Genomic DNA, 18,932 nt, shown 5'->3' with positions numbered 1-18,932 from the left:
CAAAATAGGGGCCGGGGAGATGGCTCAGTGGAATAAGCGCTTCCCTGGCAAGTGCAAGGGCCTGAGTTCAATCCCCGGTTCCGCAAAAAAAAAGAATACAAAAGAGTAACAAAAAAATTAGAAACCATACAAAATTTCATTGAAGTATAAAGAATGAGGAAAACGACAAAAGAAAGGAAAAGGGATATGCACAGGATAGTTTGGGTAATTGTACTACCAATTTCTGTTGGTCTTTTGAAAGGAGCAGTTAATGCTTAAGGGTTTGGCTTTGTTTGTTTTTCTTTTTTTCTTTTTAATTTCTTGTAAGTTGTTTTGCTTTGTTTTGTTTTGTTTTTGTGGAACTGGGGATTGAACTCAGGCCCTTGCGCTTGCCAGGGAAGCGCTTATTCCACTGAGCTATCTCCCCGGCCCCTTTTAATTTCTTATAACTTTTTGTTTTTATTATTTTCTTTTTAACCAATTTTGCAGGTTTACATCTGATAACATAAAAAAAATTTTAAGGCTGGAGTTGTAGCTCAGTGGTAGCTCTGGTTCAGTCCCAAGAACTAAACACACACACACACACACACACACACACACACACACACACACGTTTGGCATCCAAGCGTACCCACTCCGTGCACAGGCGGCCCTTGTGTGTCCTGTCATCTGCGGCTCACTGTCTCTCCACCGATGCTGAGGTCGTTTCTGCGGTTTCTGTGCTGGCTTTCAAGTTCACGGCCTCTCACCTAGCGGACACCCTTGGGCAGTTTCCCTCAGCACTTGGACGTTTTTACAGAGTGAGTCAACTTACAGAGGCTTTACTGACTGAAGATGAACTCAGGGGGAGGCAGCCCTCGGGGTCGCCCTTCCACCCAGTGCTTCCCGTGGGCCGGCTCGGGCCCTCGTGTGAGAGTGTGGCTCCACAGATCCGCGCCCAGAGGCACTCCTAGATGCTGCGTGTCATTTGTGTCATTCGGTGTTGGAAGAGGGGCTGTGAGGCGCTGCTTTTAGGTTTTATCATTTGGGTACCTGGGGCCAGATGCAGGGCCTTGCATGTGCCAGGCGGGCGCTCAACCACTGGACTGTTTCAACTGTTCTTTGACAAGGTCTGTGTGGCCCGGGATGACCCTGAATTGGGGATCCTCTTGCCTCAGATATCTAGGTGACTAGGATTACAGGGGTGTGTCGCTCTGCTTAGCCATTGCTGTTTAATTCTTAAATGTAAGGTCCTTCTTCCAAGGATTGCCGAGTTGAGCTGGCACACAGGCGCCCTCCAGGACTGGTGGGGCATATTGGATGTCTTTGACCCCATATTATAAGTATTACCTGCTCTAAGGGTGACCATTTTGCCCTGCTGGAAACCTGCCTGCAGTCTCAGCCCTTCTTCTCATTTTCTTTATGAATAGCTGTAGCATAGGAAGTATGCTCTTCAGCACACAGTCATTTTTCAAGAGGAAAGAGCCCAAAACACATAACTGATAAATGAACAAATATCTTACCTTTAAAAAATAAAATAAAAGTCATTTGGTTTTCCCAAAGTGATAGGGAAGTGCCTGGGTGCCACATCAGGCCTGTCTTAAATCCAAGCTCCAGAGCAGGACAGGGAAGGGTGACCCTGAGCAAGGCCCTCGTGTCCCAGGTCGCCCGCCTCGTTGGGTCGTTTAGGAGGAATCGAGGTTTTTCCTGTCCGGCACTCACAGCGCTGTCTGATACATCATATGCATTAGGTCCTGCTGAGTATGCCGGCGCACGCTTATCTGCCTGCCATGTCACGCACGCCCAGCACCGTGTATGCACACACACCCCACTCACGACTTTCCTAAGGAAGCTTTGGCCCCGAGCACACAGCTGTCACTGGCCCCTCTGTGTGGCTCTGAGACCCAGGAGACAGCCAGGCCACCACTGAGGACTGTCACAACATCTGTCAGAGCTGTTGTGAAGCATGGGGTAAGCAGAACCTTTGTTTGTCATTAGAATTTGAAATAACTCTGCTATGAAAGGCATCCAGATCTATTGTAAATACTCAGCAAGCAGAAGTGAACAGGAAACAAGGTAAAGCTAGCATAAAAGCCACCTCTGCCCCTGAGAAGCCAACATTTTGGCATGCAGCCTTTCAGTCCTGCTACATGGATATGGGTATACATGGAGTGCATCAAACGAGCCAGGCACAATGGCATACTCGTGTAATACAGGCTACTTGGGAGGCTGAGGCAAGAGGATCATAAGCTCTAGGCCAGCTTGGGCAGTACAGCAAGACCCTGTCCAAGGATGAAAAGGGCTGAGGAAGATAGCTTGGCGCTGGAACGCCCCTGGGTTTGACCTCCAGTGCTAGAACAAAAGTGCAGTCTGATACTGCTTCTTCAAAAAGAGAGAAGACAGCTGTCCCGCCTACCTCTTGCCCCTGCATACCATGTGTGGAGGCAGCCCAGGGTCCCCTCCGCATGAACCTGTGTCCCTCCTCAGGACTTAGGCATTTCAAATGAAGCATTATTTTTTAATTTTTTTAAATTCGTACATGTTTGCAGTATATAATGATTACAGAAAGTGCATGTACCTAACACATCTCAATTCTTTTCCCCTTCATCTTTAATCCCCTTCATTGCCAGCATTGGACTCATTTAGTTATAAGTTCTTGTACAGTTATTTACTGTACATACAAATTGAGAATAACAGGCCAAAAATCATGTTAAACACATAAGAGAATTACAGTAAGCCAAGATATACTTTTGGGACACATTGTCCATGCTGAATTATAGTAACTTTTTTCTCTCTTTTTTCCTGTTGTCTGTCTTTATTTCTGTATTGAGTTTCTTATAGAAGAGAAACCATGTAACATTTGTTTGTGTCTGGTTTACTTCACTGGACATTATGGTCTCAAGATGCATCCATTTTCTGACAACTCAAGTTTATCCTATTTTAGAGCAAAGTAGTACTCCATTGTGTGTAAATACATTTTAAAAAATATTTTTTTAATTTTATTTATTGGATACAGGGTTTTACTATGCAGTTCAGACTCATAGTGATCTTCCTGTCTCAGCTTCCCCAGTGCTGGGATTACAGGCATGTACCACCACACCCAATTTTGGGGCCAGCATGGCACGCCCAGGCTACCTGTCACAGCATGTGGTGCCAGGGATCAAACCCAGGTCCTTGTGCTTGCCAGGTAGGTGCTTAGACTGCTGAGCTATCTCCCCAGCCCGATGCCACATTTTCTTTGCTCATTCCTGTGTTGATGAACATACAGGCTGTTTCTAAGGTGCAGTACTGCAAACCGTGCTGCTGTGAATGCGAGCACGCTGCCTCGCTGCCCTGCAGTGCTTTTAACTGTTTGGGGAAGGTACCTAGGAGGAACGTGGTCGGATCAAGTGGCATTTCTAGTTGTAATTTTCCAAGGAGTCTTCATTCTGATTCCCACAATGGCTGTACCAGTTTACATTCCACCGATAACAGAGAAGGGTTTCTTCCCTGCTCCCCTCCAGCGTTTGTTACTGGTCGTTTTTTTCTTGATGGCAGCGGTGCTTTCCAGAGTAAGTAAGATGGACTCTCAGTGCTGTTTCAGTTTGCATTTCTCAAATGACTAGAGGTGCTGAGCATTCTTTCATGTGCTTATTGGCCATTTCTACTTCTTAAAGGAAGAATTATTTTGAAAGGTAACATAAAGGCTGCTTTCACTTAATTTCATCTCCCTCAAATGAAACGATACACATTTTGCAGTAATTCAAATAACTGACAGAAGTTGCCCGATAAGATGTGGTCAGCAAGTAAATCTGAAACTTAAAAATAGCCGTTATATCCCCTTCTTCTGTCTGTTGCTGCTTCCCCATGTTTAGGGTCAGCAAAAACAAGAAAGTTACGCATAAGGCGCTCAGGGAGCATGCGCAGAAGAGAACTCCAGGTTTGGCAGGTGCGCCTGGCTCCGCGGGGCACCAGAGGCCTCAGAGCTGGGTTTAGAGAGAACATGAGCTTGGATCCAGCTTCCTGGGGTGACCCCTGGCGCAGCAGGTCACAAGGAACTGTGACCTTGGACACGTTGCCTAAGCTCCCGGTGACTCCACCCTCCGCCTGTGCACACGTCACAGGAGCATCCCCAGCCGGGGGGAACACAGCACAGTGCTGCCCTCTGTGCCCGCAGGGAGACTGGCTAGGCCTGGTAGTTAACTAGCAACTTCCACAGAGGAGCTTCAGGAGGAAAACACAGACAATCACAACACTGTGTTACACGGAGATGTAGGAGGAATGTAACAGTTGTGGTACGTGTTCTTCTCAACCACGAGTTTTCGTGTGACCAGGCCTTGCAGTGCTATGTGGAAGAAGCAGACAGATGAGCCGGGAACATGCAAGGCCTGGGGACATGCCTCCAGAAGAAAGTGGCTCTCAGAGCCCGTCCCATGAATGACTTGACTTCTAGTGTCGCCTTTGCCTGCCACCTCTGAGCTTCTGTGCGTCTCTCTCTGCTTCCATTCTGTTGTCTCCTCTCCCTCCTCCTCCTTCCCCTCCTCCTCCTCCTCCTCCTCCTCTTTTTCTTCCTTCTCCTCCTCCTCCTCTTTCTCCTCATCACCCTGACCAAACCACACACACACACACACTCAAGTCCCCACCACCCTGTGAGGCTCCCTGGGCTAGCCTGGCCTTCCAGCTCTGCTCCTCCAAGCCTCAAGGCAGGGCTAAGCTCCCTGTAGACCTACATCCCATCTGTGGCGCTCGCCATCCCTGGTCGGTTTCCTCCCCTGAAGCCACTTAAGTTCCAAACTTAGACAGTTTCACACTGATCTGGCTAAACCCACCCACGCGGACTGGGTGAGACGAGAGCTCCTGAGTCTGTGCCAAACCCAAGGAATCAGACAGACAGCAGCCTCGCTGCTCCTGCGGTAGCTTCTGCTGCTGGCGGGCAGATCGTGCAAAGAAATCCAAGAAGCACAGAGTCTCTGGTGCTCCCCACCTTTAAAAGCCATTCTGAGAATCGAGAGGCTCACGTGCTCGTCCTGCCAGCTAGAATGAGTTATTTTAGGGCGATTAAAGAAGGGTGGAGTTTGTTAAATGTGAGCACTCTGTAATTTGAGAGACAAAAACAGAAAGACAAGGCCCACATGTAGGCTGAGGAATATCTTCCTGACAAAAATGCTGAGGTTGTTTATAACATTTTAGATATCACAAGGCTCCTGTTTTCTCTCCTACCACTCCACCTTTCCTATGCTCTCCACACAGGACCACACAGCTCCCCGGCTCTCCTCCCTTCCCCAGGAAAGAAGGAAGCCACTTCTCTTCACCCCAGCAAGGTCTCCACAGACACAGGAAGTCCCAGCCAGCCTGCCTCATGCAGGGCCTGCGAGCCCGAATCCCAGGGTGGCTCTGCAGTGAGGCTGCCCGGCGAGTGCCACACATCCCCAGTGGGGACAGCAGTGGCTCCTCCTGACCTCAGCGAGACCGAGGCTGCACCAGGAGCCTGTGCACCCCATGACATCGTGAAAGTGGCTGTCCCCAGCAGTGCGGGGCCAGGGGCTGAGGAAGCCGCTCCAGCGAGCACGGTCCTCCCACAAGACCCGCGCACCTCCCAGGAGGGGAGTCAAGGAGCTCCAAGTGACCATGGGAAGGCCCCTGCAGTGACTAGAGTTGGCACATCTCACAGCTCCCAACAGGCTGCTCTGCTCCAGGGCCCAGATTTTCTGTCTGCAAACCCCTTCCTACCAGCATCCACAGACAGGATCAAAGCCACATGTGACAGTATCTCGGGGCACTGCTGTCCATCTGGGAGCAGAGGGAGCCCCGTGACGGACATCGACAGCTTCATCAAGGAATCAGAGGCTTCTACAGCCAGGCTCCAGCCTTCTCAGAAGGGAAACAGTGGGTGTCATGAGGAAAGCGCCCACCTTGCCCAGCCGGGCACAGGCGACCGGTCACCATCCCCAAAGAAGGCCTGGGCTGCTGGTCCTCCTGTGGTCCCACAGTGGGCCTCCCAGCCTTCAGTTTTGGATTCCATTCATCCTGATAAACATTTTACTGTGAACAAAAACTTTCTGAGCAGCTATTCTAGAAACTTTAGCAGTTTTCATGATGACAGTCTCTCCCCATCAGGCCTGGGCGACAGCACAGAACCATCTCTCTCATCCATGTATGGCAATGCCGAGGACTCATCTTCTGACCCAGAGTCACTCACTGAAGCTGCACACATGTCTACCAGAGCCAGCTGGTCACCTCCTCATCCTCAGGGGTCTTCTCACAAGGAGGACACCACAGAATCTGAGGAAGAGCCCGTTGAAATTTGTTCCACAAATGGTTGCCCCAGCTCACCTTCAGCAAACACCCATCTTCCTACTCAGGCTATGCCCTGCCCTGCTTCAGCCAAAGTTCTGCCGCTCCAGCACAGTGCCAGGAGTGAGTCCATGGAAAGCCCCTGTGGGAAAGCCTCCTTCCTGCCAAGAGCCTCATGCACTCTGGTCCCAAACTCTCCCCAGCCATCCTCACTCCTGGAGATGAGCTCTCAGGAGCAGAAAATGCCTGCGGACACAGGCAGTGTGCAGAACCACAGGTCCTCATGTGTAGAAGGAACTGTGGGAGTCCCCAGCGCTAATTCAGCCATGGATAGTGGCCAGCCTTCTGTGGCCACGAGGCACTGTCACAACACACCAGTCACACTCAGCTTCCCCAACATGATACATGGTTTGGAACTTAACCTGCTGGATGACAGAACCCCAAATAAACAAGAAACAAATGCTACTGCAATGGGAAAAATGTACTCCTCTAGTGCAACTGTCCCTAAGAATGGAGAGCCAGTTTTGGCAAATCTACATGTCTCTGAAAGTGAAGATTTGGATGACCTGTTACAGAAACCAAAAATAATCTCCAAGAGGCCCATCATGGCCTGGTTTAAAGAAATCAATAAGAATAACCACAGTACCCACATGCAGAGCAAAACTGAGAAGGAGCCCTATACACCACCAGCCAGGAGTCCTGACTCCAAAATCCAGGTGTGGAGCTCAAGCCACAAAAAAGGGGGTGCTATGCCCAGTAGCCCTCCTCTGCTGAAAGTCAGTCTTGAGAATAAGGACTCACCTAAAAAAGGATCAGTGGAAGCACTCTTGAGTAACTGTCAGAAAGCCAAGGGTGGCCCAAAGCTAAAGAGACTCAGCATCAAAAGTAAAAGCAAAATTGGCTGCGAGGGGCCTGCTTCAGGCTCTGCTAAGGCCGCCGGGGGAGATCACAGGAAGTCCTTAGTTTCACCCCAGACCTCCCACAGGATGCTTCCTAAAGGAGCATCCCACCAGCTACACACAGCTGACCATGAGGAACCTGACAGAGACGCCACAGACACCCCCAAGGTTCCCCAGGACATGCTGGAGAGCAGGCCCGCACTGGCCACCTCTGGTGCGCTAAGGTCCTCAGCATCAGACACTAGCCTCCGATCCGTCCCTTCGCTCCTGGCCTCCCCCAGGGCCCTTCCTGAGCAGGGCACATGTAGTAGGTTCCATGCCGCGGTCCACTCAGCAGCCAGCAGAGGCTGTTGTGCTGCTCTCCGATCCCCTCGGGGTGCCAGTGCTGAGCCTGGGCCCATGAGCCCCACAGCCTCAGGGCCCAGTGTGTCCTCAGCAGGGATCAGACAGGGAGAGCAGCACACGTGCAGCCCAACAGGCTCGCCATCAGAGGACCAACCTGGGGGCAGTGGTGAAAAAGGCAATAGGAGACTTGCCAGTGACCCCCCAGAAAGGACAACCCAGCTGAAAATAGCTGAGATTTCTTCTGACAGAATGCCAAAGACTGCACATGGTGACAAACCAGCTGCAAGTGACAGACAGGGGGGGATCTCGGCCCAGAGCCACTGTCAGGAGAAGAGTGAAATAAGATCCCACCAGGCAGTGGAACTGTCCCCAAATCATGCATCGCCAATCATGTCTCACGCCTCCCCTGCAGAGCAGGAAATGCAGCGATCTGTCTGTGTCGCCAAACTGGCTTCCTCCTCTTCCCCTCAACCGCCTCCTAAGAAAGCAGCTTCCCCCCAGGGAGGACCAAGCCGAATATCAAACTCCCTAGCAGTGCCCGGGAACGGGACCCCAGTGGGCCCTCTGGGGGAGGACACACCCTACTTCACACCACGGCCGGCCACCAGGACCTACTCCATGCCAGCCCAGTTCTCAAGCCACTTCGGACGGGAGGGTCTTGCCCCACACAGCCCGGATCGCCCTCCTCGGGACAGCCAGGTCCCTGTGAAGAGCAGTGGTCACCCACTGGAGGCAAAGGCATCCGCAGGTGGTGTTGGGGGCCTGCCTAATGGACAGGGTTTATACAGTGTAAAGCCTCTGGTGGAAACATCAAGGAGCCTCCAAACAACGGGTGAAGGAGACATCGTCTCAGTCCAGGAGGCCAGCTGCCTCACCTCGGACAAAGTCAGAGTCACCAGAAGGCACTACTACTATGAGCAGAACTGGCCCCTCGAATCTACCTCATTCTTTTCTGTGAAGCAAAGGATCAAGTCCTTTGAGAACCTGGCCAATTCCGATCGGCCCACAGCTAAGGCTGGGGGGTCCCCATTTTTGTCTGTGAGCACCAAGCCTCCGGTGAGCAGGCGGTCTTCTGGAAGCATCACCTCTGGGAGCCTCTGCCATGCCAGTGACGCCGCAGCGAGGTCCCTGAGGCGCAGCTTGAGCTCCTGCAGTGAAAGCCAGAGTGAAGCCAGTGCCCTCCTCCCGCAAATGACCAAGTCCCCGTCGAGCACAATGCTGGTCGTTTCTCGGCAGAACCCACTGGAGACCATCGGCAAGGGTCTCAATTCAAACCAAAAGAAGTCCCTGGTTCCTGTGGGGATTCCTGCCCCCACAGTGACCCCACCCTCTCCCTCCAGGAAGAGTAAGTCCTCCGTGCGCCACACACAGCCCTCACCTGTGTCGCGCTCTAAGCTGCAGGAGCTGAGAGCCCTGAGCATGCCGGATCTGGACAAGCTCTGTGGCGGCGAGGATTACCCTGCGGGGCCCACTGCTGTCATCTTCAAAACCCAGTTGGAGATTGTCCCCAGGAGGTCATGCAGTGGCCCCCTGGAAGGAGCCCTTCCGCCCAGCGAGCCTGCAGCACCCAGAGCAGCCAGCGAAGGGCGAGGGCCGGGCCAGGGCCTGCCTTTGGGGAGGAGCTGGTCAATTAAGTAAGTATTTGCCTTCCTTTTATTTAAAAATACTTGCTTTATTTTGGAACAGAAAATACAGAGTTCCCACATGCCTAGCTCTTCCCAAAGTTGCCATCTTACAGAAGCCGGGTCGGTTGGTTTGTGAAAAGATAGACGTTAACACTGAACGATCCTGTTAACCAAACCACAGACCCCATTTGGCCTGCCCTGGCTAATTCCGCTGACGCCCTGTATTTGAGGCTCCTTTCAGGGCACCACAGCACACTGACCCCCTCCGCAGTGCACAGCAGTGCTGGAAACACAAAAGGGCCTGCGGGAAAAGCGCTGGCCAAAGGGGCTGCCCTGCACGGCGCGGGCGGGCGGGCGGGCTGCACGGCGGGAGCTGGCCTGCGGGGGCGGGCGGCCTCTGCTGCCTCTCGGAGCTTTTCCTTGAGCCTGTGGGACCGCGGGCGCGTCCCGCTCCAGCTGCTGCGGAAGCACTTGGGGCGCCCTTCGGGCTCCGGCCGGCTGGGGTGGGACTGAAAGCACAGCAGCAGAAGGGCCCTGCGGCCCGCTAGGGAAGGGAGCAGCCAACGCTGCCCTCGGAAAGGGGCAGTCGTTTTTTTCTTTAACATTCTTCAAATGTGTGCGTGTTGTTTAGTTTGGATCAACTCCTCGTCTCAGCCGAGGACCAGCAGAGATTACAGGCCGTGCTGGAGTCAGTGGGGTCGAGATCGACCATTCCAGCTCTGCTTCAGGAAGCGAAAGCACAATCTGAGGTGAGTGGCAAGGCGAGGACTGGAAGGTGAAGCGCGCCCACCCGCGCGGCCCCCCAGCGCGGGCCGAAGCTGCAGCTCCCCTGGGTGTGCAGGGGCCCGGCGGGTGCGGACGCTCCCCCCACGCAGCCAGCCACAGCTTCCCGCGTGTGCAGCTCGGCTGCTGAGGGTCCTCTAAGCAGAGCTAGGAAACGGCAATGACCCCAAGAGCCTCTGTCCGCCTCAGTGTGGACATGAACTAGCGAATGGCGCCACCTGCTGCTGAGCGAAGAGTTACAGCAGTGTCGCCAGGCTTGCGTAGGAGTTGCCGAACCCCCAAGTACAGAACAAAGAAGCTGACTAGTGATTAATTTTTTTTTTAATTTTTGTCTTTTATGAAAAAATAAGGGGCCGGGGAGATAACTCAGTAGAATAAGCGCTTGTGTGGCAAGCGCAAGGGCCCGAGTTCAATTCCCGGTTCTGCCAAAAATAAAATAAATAAAGCAGAGGGCTGGAGATACAGCTCAGCAGCACAAGCACCTGCCTTGCAAGAGTAAGGTCCTGAGTTCGATTTCCGGTACCTAAAATAAAACAACTTTGTAACAAAATAGTGGAAGAATAACACAAAATAAGTTTTTAAATGAATCAAGTATGGCAGTAAACAGTAACAAAGCATATATAGAGAATAAATAGGTTTCCATCTACAAAAAAATTCTCTCAAGAGTAAGATACTTAGGACTTTTCATAGAAATTTAAACCCCAGCCAGGTGTGGTGCCCCAAGCCTATATATAATTCCAGCGCTCTAGGAGGTTGAGGCAAGAAGATCAGGAATTTGAGCCCAGCATGGGCAACTCAGCCACTTAGCGAGACCCAGTCTCAAAATGAAAAAAAAAAAGGCTGGGTGCATAGCTCACTGCAAAGCTCTGGGTTCAATCCCCAGTGAAAAGAGGGAGGAAGGAGGAATTTAAACCCTAATAAGGTAGAACCTCAACTTACAACTGGTATGACATTTAAATAACTTGGGTTATGACTGGAATTTTAACTTAGAGGCAAAGTCTTTAGTGATGACCTGAATGCCAGCCACTTGTGCTTCCAGATGGTCTCAGACATGGAGTTAACCCTTAAAGAGTTCCGGAAGTAACAGTACAGCAATCTTTGCTCTATGGGGTTGGGAAATCTAGGCCAATGTCTCTCTAAGGACACAGAACTCTGCCTGCCTATGCAGGAGAGAGACTTGGAAGGCTGTGTAGAGGAGCTTGAGTCTTCTGTTGACAATATGAGTTACCAGCAACCCTCGGGAACACTTGGATGAGTACTTAGAGAAAAAACTCAGATGTGAATGAAATTGGTCATATGCCCAGGTTAGTAATGTCACTCACAAATACTACTGCAGAAATTCAGATGTTACCCAGAAGGAAATACATGTGGCTTCTCAGCCAAGGAGCAGCCTCAGCATCTAGTAAAGTGACTAAGAAGGTGAGGAGAAAGGGCAGGTGGAGGAGACCCTTTGGCCCCCTCTCCCTTCTCATTCCCAGCCCAGTGCTTCCAGGATGAGCTCTTCAGAATCACCTGAGCCAAGGTCCAGGCCTCCATCGTCTTGCCTCCTTCAACCACTGCTACCAGGAGGCGGTGGTGCGGGGAAAAGGGGCTCCCTCGGGGTTTCTGACCTTTTGGCGGCATGGATGCAGTCCCACGCTGCCAGCCCTCCTTGGCCCCAAACTTTGTACTGTGTTAGATAAAACATAGAGGAAGACTAGAGCATCTCAGCCAACCTCATACACGAGATGCACACTTTCAGGAACCAGAAACCAAGTGCTGACTTTAGTGTGGACAGGATCTACCAGGTGCTGCCCGGCACCTGGGCCGCCCTCACGCTGGCTTACCATTTCCCGTGGGGTTTGCTGTTTAAGATCACTCCTGCTTTGATGGAGTGCAGCTCTTCTCTGTCTTGTTCTGTCTTAAGCTGCTTTCAGAGCAGCACAGTGAGCAGAGATAGCCTCACTCCGCCATCTTCATGCTAGTGATTTTCTGCCTTGTTCTTGCCTAGTGAGTATGGTTTGTAGATGCTAAAACTAGACTGCACGCACTGTTTCCTGGAGCCACCTGGCAGTGGGGTGAGCTGAGAGGCCGAAGAGGAGCCTGGCCTGACTCAAGCACACCCAAGCCTGGGAGATTACTTGATGGATCACCTGGCTTCCGAGATGTTATGCCAAGCTTCTCAGGCAAAATCTGGCCTCCAAGTCAGCTGCTGGCAAACTTGGTTCCTCAAACACCATTAGAGAGAAATCCAAAGAAACCCCTGCACTCTGGGAGGCTGAGGCAGGAGGATCATAGCAAGGCTAACCTAGGCTACATAGCAAGTTCATGGCCAGCCTGGAACATAGCAAGACCTGGTCTCAAAGGAAAGCCATTAAAATGTTGGTGGAGACATGTCCTATAGTGAAGAAAAGTACCACTTTCATATATTCTCTGATCAAATAGGTTTTTAAATATCTAAGTATCGAAATGTCCACATCCACCATGACCTCCCAGAAAGCTGCACAAAGGTCATTTCCAGACCACATGTTGTAATTTTGTTTAGAAAGCCTGGTGATCCACCAGCTGAGCTGCACCCAAGCATATGAATGGTTCATGGTGCCCTAAGGCATCACCAGCTGCTCAACAGTGCTGTGGGTATCGACACATGGACCGCTATTTGAATGAACTTTTTTTTTAATGTATTTAATACAGGGTAGGGTCTACAGGGTCTCACTACACAGATCAGACTCCTGTGATCCTCCTGTTTTCAGCCTCCCAAGTGCTCGGATTATAGGCCTGTGCTACCACGCCTGGTCTCAATCACCAGTCTCAGCGTGCCATAGGGGTGGGCTAGCACAGCACACTGGGGCTCAGACCCCTGGTCCCTGCATCTGCCTAAGAAGGCGCTTTAACCTGGTGAGCTGGCTGGCTGGCCCTCGAATGAACTTTTTATACAGTGATCTAAAATGCTTGGAAACGAGTACTCATACTTACGGATCAGCCTGAACACTGCTCCTGCCTGCATGTTGTGGAGGTGCTGTCCCCTCCTGTCATTCCATTGCCTCTCGCCAGTCTTCAAGCGGTGCTGCTGGACTGCTCTTCCATGGCTGACTTGGGAACACTGTGGAATAGGGGATGTCAGTCACCTCCCAGGCAGCTACACAGTGCAGAACTTCCTGAATTGCAACGTCATCTCAAGTGTGCGGATGAAGCAAGTTAAAATTCAGAATTAGCTGACCTCTTTTGTTCATTTTAAAATCCTCTATTCCAGGACGTCTTCACTTCCAACAGGGCAGTTTTCTGTTTCTTAACCTGAGGATGCTACTACAAATATCCTAGTCCCAGTATGGGCTGACAGTTCATTTTAAATCCTTTATATTTTTAATGTACTGCACACTCAATGATGACCAGTTAATGAACTGCACCGAACTGCACAAGCTGCACGCAGTGAAGCGCGAGCATAAAGCGGAGGGCTTCCATGTGCCTTCATGGGGACCGTGCACTTAGCATTTGCAGCTGCTGAAAATGGCTTTGCTGCGATGTGGACAGTTATAGGACAAAGGCTTCCCTTGGTGATTAAGCTGTGTGCTCTGACCATGTCTAGGAAGAAAGGCCGCGTGGTGCCTCGGAAGCTTTGAAGATGTGGGGATTTCTAAGAGCTCCCTGCCCATGCGGACTTGTGCGTCTCTTCCTAACTGCACCCTCAAATCTGCTGTTCAGGCACCACCCAGAAGGGTGTGGGATGGCTGAGCCGGGGCTCCCTCGACCTTTCTGTGAGAGCTGGACACTGGGAGAATGTTGTTTTGGTTTGGTCTTTTGAGCAGAGTCTGTGTGGTTCAGGCTGACCTCAAATTCACGGTAATCCTGCTGCCTCAGCCTCTCGAGTGCTGAAATGACTGGCATGCGCCTGCCCCACTCAGCTTAAAGCTTCTCATTCTTGGCATTAGGAATGTATAATTATTTTCCTGTTTCTCTCTTCTAGAATAAAGAAGATATTTGCTTTGTAGTGTTGAATAAAAAAGAAGGCTCAGGTCTTGGATTCAGCGTGGTAGGAGGGCTCGATGTGGACCTGAAATCAGTCATGGTGAGTGACGGCGCCATTAGGCTTTCAGGAAATCTCTCCTAAAGCTGCTACAAAATGTGGTCAGGACCAGAATTTCAATCAGAGCATTCAGTGAGAGCTGGGTTTTGTCCCCTGTAACAACACAGTAGTACAAAATACTTTTCACTGAAAAAAATGAGTATTCTGGGGGTATTAGACTTTGGGGGATTAAGGGCTGGTGGGGGGATTACTTGCTTTGGTACTGAGTAGTACATCCAGAAGCACTGTACACTGAGCTACATCCCAGCTCTTATGGTTTCTGATTCAGGCTCTCACTACATAGTCCAGTGTGGCCTTGAACTCACTATGTCGCTCCCTCTGACTTGAGCCTCCTGAGTGCTGGAACTATAGCTGTGCACCATATGCCTGGCACCTAGCTTTTTTATTTGTTTTGAAACAGGGTCTTAGTAAACTGCCCATGCTGGCCTCGAACTTGTGATCCTCTTGCCTCAGCCTCCTGAGTAGCTGGAATTATAGGCATATGCCACCACAGCTAGCAAGATGAGCATTTTTACACTTGGCTGACATGCTAAAAGGCCAAATGCCAATACTTACAGACATAATATCTATCTCCTTATAAAATGGCTAAATATCTTATTTAAGCACTAGAAAAATAAGCTCAACAGACCAAACTTGTATTCATTTATACAATTATTTTTTTTCTAAAGAACAATAATAAAATGTGTATCATGCCAAGGCCTTGAGATCACTTACAAGAGCTACCTCCATCAGACCAGGGCCAGCCCCGCTCACCTGTCTTGATGTCACCCAATGGATGTCAGGCACATATTACTCCCTAACAAGAAGCTGTGTGACTATGTGAGATGCCGGTGTTGACATCTGTCACCCTACCTCCCACACTGATAAAGCAAGGATTTGCATGACCAGGAAACTTGAACTGAGACCACTAATCTACTGAAGAACATAGCGTCTGTGGTCATAAATGGCTTTAGCTCTCACTTTCTTTGTCTCAGATCCACAGGGTGTTTTCTCAGGGGATGGCTTCTCAGGAAGGGACTATGAGCCGAGGGGACCTTCTTCTCTCTGTCAACGGTGCCTCGCTGGCCAGCTTGGCCCAGGGCGATGTCCTAAAGGTTCTGCATCAGGCACAGCTGCACAAGCAGGTTCTGGTGGTCATCAAGAAGGGGAACAACCAGATCAGGCACTCCGTCAGGCAGGAGTTTCGCGCGGCCAATGGGAAGGGTTCACTGACCAAAAACGCCACCTCGCCGGAGCCTGGAACTGGTAAGACAGCAGTTTAACAACCAGAAGATAGATCCTGGGTAGATACAAGAGGAAAGAATGGCTCATGTGTGGGCAGAAAAGTTAAATGCAGTGAAGTCTAGTGTTTGGGGATGCTTCTTGCAAAAGCAGTGTTATAAATCAATTAAAAGCCCGCAGTACTAAAACCATGTTGCCTTGGCAACTTCTCTAAAGTCTTCTAAGAAGGAAGCCCTTTCCTGTTGATACCTTCTTGTTAAGCTGATTTGCCTTGTAGGTAATTGGTCAGGATGGAGGAATTCCAGGCTGAGCAGTGTCCTGGAAAAACATCAAGTCTGACTCTCCCATCCTAAAATTTAGGAAATGAAGGGCAAACATCATTTTGTGTTTGAAACCAGGACCGAGCCTTCCTCAGCCAAGAAGCGCTTGCTAGCGAGGGGAGCAGACTCAGGGCTCTCTGTGGCCTCTGCCATGGGCTGCTTGGCACCTCAACGAGAGGGCTCGTCTCTGGTGCGCAAGCTGATAACGGCGTGGTGACAGCACCGCAGCGTTCCCAGGGGGGCCCGTGCCTACGCTCAGGGATGACAGCTCTCTCTAGTCCAGGATGTACAGTCCACGGAGGGTCAGGTTGGACACAGCCTTCCGGATGGGCTTTCCTTCCTCCTCAGCGCCTTTCCTCGTGACGTCAGGGTAGCTGAGCACCTCTCTGCTCCACACGGCCTCACTGTGGCCTGAGCAACGTGATGGTTTTGCTGAGTAACTCCACTGAACCAATGAGAACTTCTTGTCCAGATGCCTCTGCAGGGGCACAGGGATGCTTCTGCTGTTGGGGCACTCCTATCCTCCAGAAAGCAGAGCCTTCCTGATAGAGGGGGCTCCTTACTCCTCAGACCCCGTCATGCCCACCTTTGTCCCAACCCTGACTCAAATGCTTGGGGCACTTTCACTGGCATCCGGGCACTCAGTCCGTCCAAGGCAACATGTGGTGCTCTAGCCTAACCACTTCTCAGCTCAGCTATAGACTTCCCTACTATCATTCACAGTCACGGAGCATTCCTTCTGCACCATCAGAGTCTGGCCTCGAACCAGACCCCGTAGTTATCACGCTGAAAGCCCTTGAAGGCCTAAGTTTATTCTTCTTCCCCATTTCTATTCCTTATGGTTCTTCTGCTATGGGCCCGCACACTGTACGTGGTTATTTTCCTTACAATACACATAAAGCATCTGACTAGGGGATATCAGAGGCACCTAGAAAGCTTGGGAGGGGTGGCTCAAGAGTCTCGCTAGGTAGTCCAGGGTAGTCTTGAACTACGTAGCCCTGGATGGCATCAAATTCACAGCAGCCCTCCTGCCTTGACCTCTAAAGTGCTAGGATTACAGTAGAAAGCTTCTTGGGCTGGGGAGATAGCTCAGTGACTTACGTACCTGCCTGGCAAACACAAAGTCCTGAGTTCAATCCCCAGTTTAAAAAAAAGCCCTTCTTTAAAACCCTAATATCCAGGATATTTCACTGTTACATTAGAGCCATTGCGGAGTGAGTGAGGACCAACATTAATACCTTTGAATGTTCCCAGGGGACCCAGGAGGCGGCAGCAGTTGAGCACCTTCGCAGAATAGGCCCTTTCCATTCAATGGCAACTGACCTATTACAAAGCATGCCAATCCCGCTGTCAGCATATTTCTGATTGTGTGGATTCACTTTCCTTAAACCGCAGTAATGGGCTGATCTTTATGTTCAGATGCGAAGATGGTGCGCAGCCTCGACTCTGTCAAGTTTGCAAAGTGTGCAGTGTGTTGCTTTTGTGGGCCTTCCCCTCCCCCAGCAACTAAAATGTGCCTTTCCACACAACTCTTAACATTCTTGGTGGGTACAACACGTAAGTCAGAGAAATTAAAAGGCAGATTCACAGTCACTATTCAGACCCGGGCCTGGCCTCTCCCAGCCAGCATGCAGTGGGCGCAAGTTGGTTGCTGTGGAGCAAGCGTCACCATGGAAACTCTTCTCCCCACACCGCAGCCAGATGCCAATAAAGGCAGCCAGTGTGTGAGGAAGACAGCCATGGCCAGAGGCGGATCCTCCCGAGAGCACGAAGGCCCCAGGGGCATGGGAGGAGGCCCGGCCTGGTCCCGGGGTACTTCCCGGGAAGTTGGGGCACTCTACACAATGCTGGCCACGTTGGGGCCGCTCACTTCAGTACCAGATGGTGACACTCCTCAGCTGCATTAACCAGGCTTGGCAGGAAGTCAGATTTGTCCCCTTGGTGTGACTTGTGTCTTCCCTGAGCTGTGGACCACCAGAACGCGGAGCTTGACAAGGGTCATTTGTCTTCTAGGCATTTGTTTGGGCACGAAAAGATTTTCTATGCCTGCAGAAAACGCACAAGAATGCAGAGGTTTGAAAATGCACTGGGAACACTGGCGGGCGGGCGGGCGGGCAGGCAGGCAGCTCTGTACTGAGGCCAGCTAATACTGGCCCGCACCTCCTCTGAGACCGGACTGGAGGTGCCAGGAGCCCTGGTGCGGGGTGGCGCGCCTGGGGCACCTGGATAGGCAGCGTCTGAACAGGCCTTTCATTCTTATCTCAACGACACTGTCGCTACAGGGCGGGGCGGAGCTGCTCTGTGCGTGGAAGTGCTGAAGACCTCAGCTGGGCTGGGACTGAGTCTGGATGGAGGCCACTCGTCGGTGTCTGGAGACGGACCCCTGCTCATCAAAAGGGTCTACAAAGGTAACGTCCTGGCAAGCTCCGGCTGCTTCCTGCCTGTGTTCTTGCCACAAATGAGTGGCTTCCATTTGAAAATCAAACTTGTTTTTAAAAATGTAAGCTTTTAATGCTTTGTGAGACACAAGGTTTAATCCATACCTGCCTGTTGGGTTTTACACATAGTAAAATTCCTATTGACCCGGTAAGAACCCTGTCCCTTAGTCCCAGAGCTTACTAACTTAAACTACTTGAGTGCAAGAAAGTAAGATGGCAGAGGGTCACCATGAGTTCGAGCCTAGCCTGAGCTACACAGCAAGACCCTGTCTAAAAAAAGTAAGATGGAAGGTCGATAGATAGTTCAGGAAGAGACTTCGTATTTACTGCCATTTCTGTACTAAGAGCCAAGTAAAGGAAGGGGGAAATCTGCAGGCAGGAGTCCAGCACGGGCACCAGAGCCCACTGGAGCGAGCTTAAGCACCGCTGGGCCCAGGAATGCCGTCCCAGCTGTTAGAGCGTGTGCTGTGTCTAGAACCTCCGCTGCATCTAGAGCACGGTCACCGTGCCATCACCAGGACCGCCTGAGACACCCCACCTTGCTCCTCTCAAAGCCTTCCCTGTGGTCCTCCAGCCTGGACCTGTGACATCTGGATTGGTTCTGTTCTTTGTGGCCAGGCAGAATGTCAAAAATGAACTATACTTCATGCTGTCGTAGCTAAATTTAAAGATAAATAAATCTCCATGGATGGAAAGTGGAAGTGAGGCCCCAGTGACAAGCAGGGTTGCCTCCCTGTGGTCTAGAAGAGACAGTGGATGAGTAAAGGCTGGGGCTTCCAATGCCCATCCAGGACCAGTACTAAACACCTCCTGAACTTGGGGGTGGCTGGAACCACCATCTTGTAGTGGGAAGAGCTGGACTTCCTCTTCCCTAGTGGCCTAGAGCTGAGCAGGGCTGTCAGGTCCTTTCTGTGTCTGGTCTTAACAGTCCATGCTCAGAAAATTAACACATTGAGGTGACAGCAGTAAACACAGCCACAGCCCAGCAAACATGAGCAAAGACTGCC

The 18,932-nt window shown here is 51.1% G+C and overlaps 1 protein-coding gene across 7 annotated transcripts in view; it reads left to right on the top strand.

The window, feature by feature from the left end:
• Pdzd2 (PDZ domain containing 2) overlaps positions 1-18,932 on the top strand; it is a 401,332-nt gene that overhangs the window by 374,040 nt on the left and 8,360 nt on the right. For all 7 annotated transcript variants that reach the window (XM_023702360.1, XM_023702362.1, XM_023702361.1 and 4 more), the window contains 5 exons: positions 5,188-9,109; positions 9,732-9,849; positions 13,827-13,928; positions 14,921-15,191; positions 17,770-17,895. In XM_023702360.1, the coding sequence (XP_023558128.1) occupies positions 5,188-9,109; positions 9,732-9,849; positions 13,827-13,928; positions 14,921-15,191; positions 17,770-17,895 (4,539 nt within the window). The remainder of the gene's footprint in view (positions 1-5,187; positions 9,110-9,731; positions 9,850-13,826; positions 13,929-14,920; positions 15,192-17,769; positions 17,896-18,932) is intronic.

Source organism: Octodon degus, unplaced genomic scaffold (assembly GCF_000260255.1).
Source record: "Octodon degus isolate 3935 unplaced genomic scaffold, OctDeg1.0 scaffold00149, whole genome shotgun sequence".
Taxonomy (NCBI): Eukaryota; Metazoa; Chordata; class Mammalia; order Rodentia; family Octodontidae; genus Octodon; species Octodon degus.
This window is presented reverse-complemented; position numbering and strand designations above follow the sequence as displayed.